The sequence below is a fragment of the Grammomys surdaster genome, unplaced genomic scaffold, assembly GCF_004785775.1.
Source record: "Grammomys surdaster isolate TR1022 unplaced genomic scaffold, NIH_TR_1.0 125982, whole genome shotgun sequence".
NCBI classification, from domain to species: domain Eukaryota; kingdom Metazoa; phylum Chordata; class Mammalia; order Rodentia; family Muridae; genus Grammomys; species Grammomys surdaster.
In genome coordinates this window covers 1,470,165-1,472,649 of record NW_021620798.1, presented here as the reverse complement: position 1 = coordinate 1,472,649, position 2,485 = coordinate 1,470,165, and the positions used below count along the sequence as shown (strand labels likewise).

The 2,485-nt window shown below is 65.1% G+C and overlaps 1 protein-coding gene and 1 long non-coding RNA gene across 2 annotated transcripts in view; one reads left to right on the top strand and one right to left on the bottom strand.

The window, feature by feature from the left end:
* The window catches only part of LOC114609749, a 4,364-nt gene extending 3,049 nt beyond the window's left edge, over positions 1-1,315 (bottom strand). Inside the window, exons 1-2 of the long non-coding RNA XR_003709574.1 lie at positions 1,217-1,315; positions 75-357 (exon numbers count right to left, since the gene is read on the bottom strand). This is a non-coding gene — a long non-coding RNA (uncharacterized LOC114609749). The remainder of the gene's footprint in view (positions 1-74; positions 358-1,216) is intronic.
* A 186-nt stretch (positions 1,316-1,501) lies between these two features.
* Sox3 (SRY-box 3) overlaps positions 1,502-2,485 on the top strand; it is a gene marked incomplete at its 5' end in the record, with an annotated part of 1,673 nt that continues 689 nt past the window's right edge. Inside the window, one exon of the mRNA XM_028754134.1 lies at positions 1,502-2,482. Coding sequence (XP_028609967.1) covers positions 1,502-2,482 — 981 coding nt within the window. The remainder of the gene's footprint in view (positions 2,483-2,485) is intronic.

Here is a 2,485-nt window from a genome sequence, read left to right as displayed (position 1 = left end):
CACACACACACACACACACACACACACACACACACACACACACACACGCTTGTGGTTTTCTTTAGGTTTCCCACCTTTCCCCCAAGCTAAAGGAGAGGCGGGAATCCAATACTGCGCGGACACTTTTTTTTTTCCGGTTTCTGCCACATCTGCCCAGATGGCTCCCTATTCCCTCCAGCCGCCTCAGAGGGCTTCAAGAGTTTTCAAATGCCATGCCACTTGCTTGAGCTGGCAGAGGAGAATGTCCAGGTTCCCTCTCCTGGCAGCCGAGGTTTCTCTAGATGGTAGTCCTTGGCAGATAACCCGACAAAGTGCCTGAAGGTCTCACTCTGCTTCTCCAGCCTTCGGTCAGAAAGGCTGTAAAACAAGAAAAAAGAAGCAGAGTCTGCTAGCACAGCCTGCTGGGGGGGGGGGGGGGGGGAGCGGCGAGGCTGCGTGCCGAGAGCCGCTCGCAGCGGTCGCGGCAGGTGCGCGGTCGGAGGAGGGGCGGTGCACCCGGAGCAAGGCCTAGGCTCAGCTCCGGCCACCCGCCCCCCCAAACTTTTCTTTTACTGCGAGAGGCTCCGTGTTGCCATGAAAACGGATTTTCCAAGGGGCCCGACCCTCCCCCTCAGGAGCATCGGACTGGAAAACCCGAAATGGCCAGACAGCAGAGACAAAAAGGGGCCTCTAAGTAGGGGCCCGGAGCGAAAAAGTGGAGGCTCCTTCGCCCTTGGCGTCCCAAACCCGCTCCCCGGGAGCTACGTGCGAGCGCCTCCCCCAGGCACAGGCCGAGGCCGCTCGCCACTCGCATTCGCAAACCCCCCGTGGAGCCTCACTGCCAGGTGCACTCGCACTCGTGCGCCCCGGCTCCCGCCCCCTCTCTCTGTCCTGGACGCATTGGCCCCCGGGGTGGAGGGTTCAGGCAGCCGGCTACCATTAATTCCAAGGAGGGCTTCTCAGAGGCTCAGCCTAGCGCACCTCCGTTACGCATTGAATGTCCCAAGCATGCCTGGACTGCTAGAGGTCCCCAGTGTCCTTAGTGCTGGCAACCACAGGGGTTGGAGGTCCTCCGTGCAGAAGGCGGGCGGGGAGCTTTCCAGATTGGCCATGAGATGAGGCGCTGATCAGCCTAGTCCGGTCTGCAAAGTTGTCTTCTGAACCCCGTGGGCGCTCCTCTGCCCCTCCCCCCCCCCCAGTCTTGCTCGGGGGCCCTCTTCCCCCCCTCCTCCCTCACCTCCTCCGGTTTCTCGTTCTTTCAAACTTTTTGAGACCCTAATTGGTGGTCTCGGAGCGGGTCTCAGGGACTCCCGCCTCCTGAATAACTATCATCACGTCACTCGACCCGAGAGGGGTCTGGAGGGTGAACGAAAGGGCTCCCCGAACTTTTTTTTCCAAGCTGGGCCACAGGGGGCTCGGTGTTGATTGGCCAGGACTCATCACGGCGAGCCTGTCAATCACGAGGCCCACGGGTGGTGAGGGGGCGGACCGAGCCCCAACCCTCCCGGATCTGAGCAGGTATATAAGGGGCCGGGCCGGCTTCCCGGGCAGGCTGCGAAAGCGACCAGCTCGAGAGAACGCATCAGGTGAGAGAACCCCGCGCGTTCCCGCCGACTTCGCCCGGAGCCCTTCAACAAGCCTGCCCTTCCCGCCCGAGCTGTCGGCCCGCCGGCCCCCGAGCACCACTCCGACGGAGTCCCCGGGCCTTTTCACCGTGGCCGCTCCAGCCCCCGGAGCGCCTTCTCCTCCCGCCACGCTGGCGCACCTCCTTCCCGCCCCGGCGATGTACAGCCTGCTGGAGACTGAACTCAAGAATCCCGTGGGGCCACCCACCCCAGCCGCGGCCACCGGTGGCCCCGCAGCTCCCGGCGCTGTGGTCAAGAGTAACCAGAACCCAGCCGGCGGCGCGAACGCAGGCAGCGGGGGCAGCGGGGGCGCGAACGGCGGCGGCGGTGGCGGGGGCAGCGACCAGGACCGTGTCAAGCGACCCATGAACGCTTTCATGGTGTGGTCCCGCGGGCAGCGGCGCAAGATGGCCCTGGAGAACCCCAAGATGCACAACTCCGAGATCAGCAAGCGCTTGGGCGCCGACTGGAAACTGCTGACCGACGCAGAGAAGCGGCCGTTCATCGACGAGGCCAAGCGACTGCGCGCGGTGCACATGAAGGAGTACCCGGACTACAAGTACCGGCCCCGCCGCAAGACCAAGACGCTGCTCAAGAAGGACAAGTACTCGCTGCCGGGCGGCCTCCTGCCCCCGGGCGCCGCCGCCGCCGCCGCCGCTGCCGCCGCCGCCGCCGCCGCCAACAGCCCGGTGGGCGTGGGCCAGCGCCTGGACACGTACACGCACGTGAACGGCTGGGCCAACGGCGCCTACTCGCTCGTGCAGGAGCAGCTGGGCTACGCGCAGCCCCCAAGCATGAGCAGCCCGCCGCCGCCGCCCGCGCTGCCGCAGATGCATCGCTACGACATGGCCGGCCTGCAGTACAGCCCCATGATGCCACCC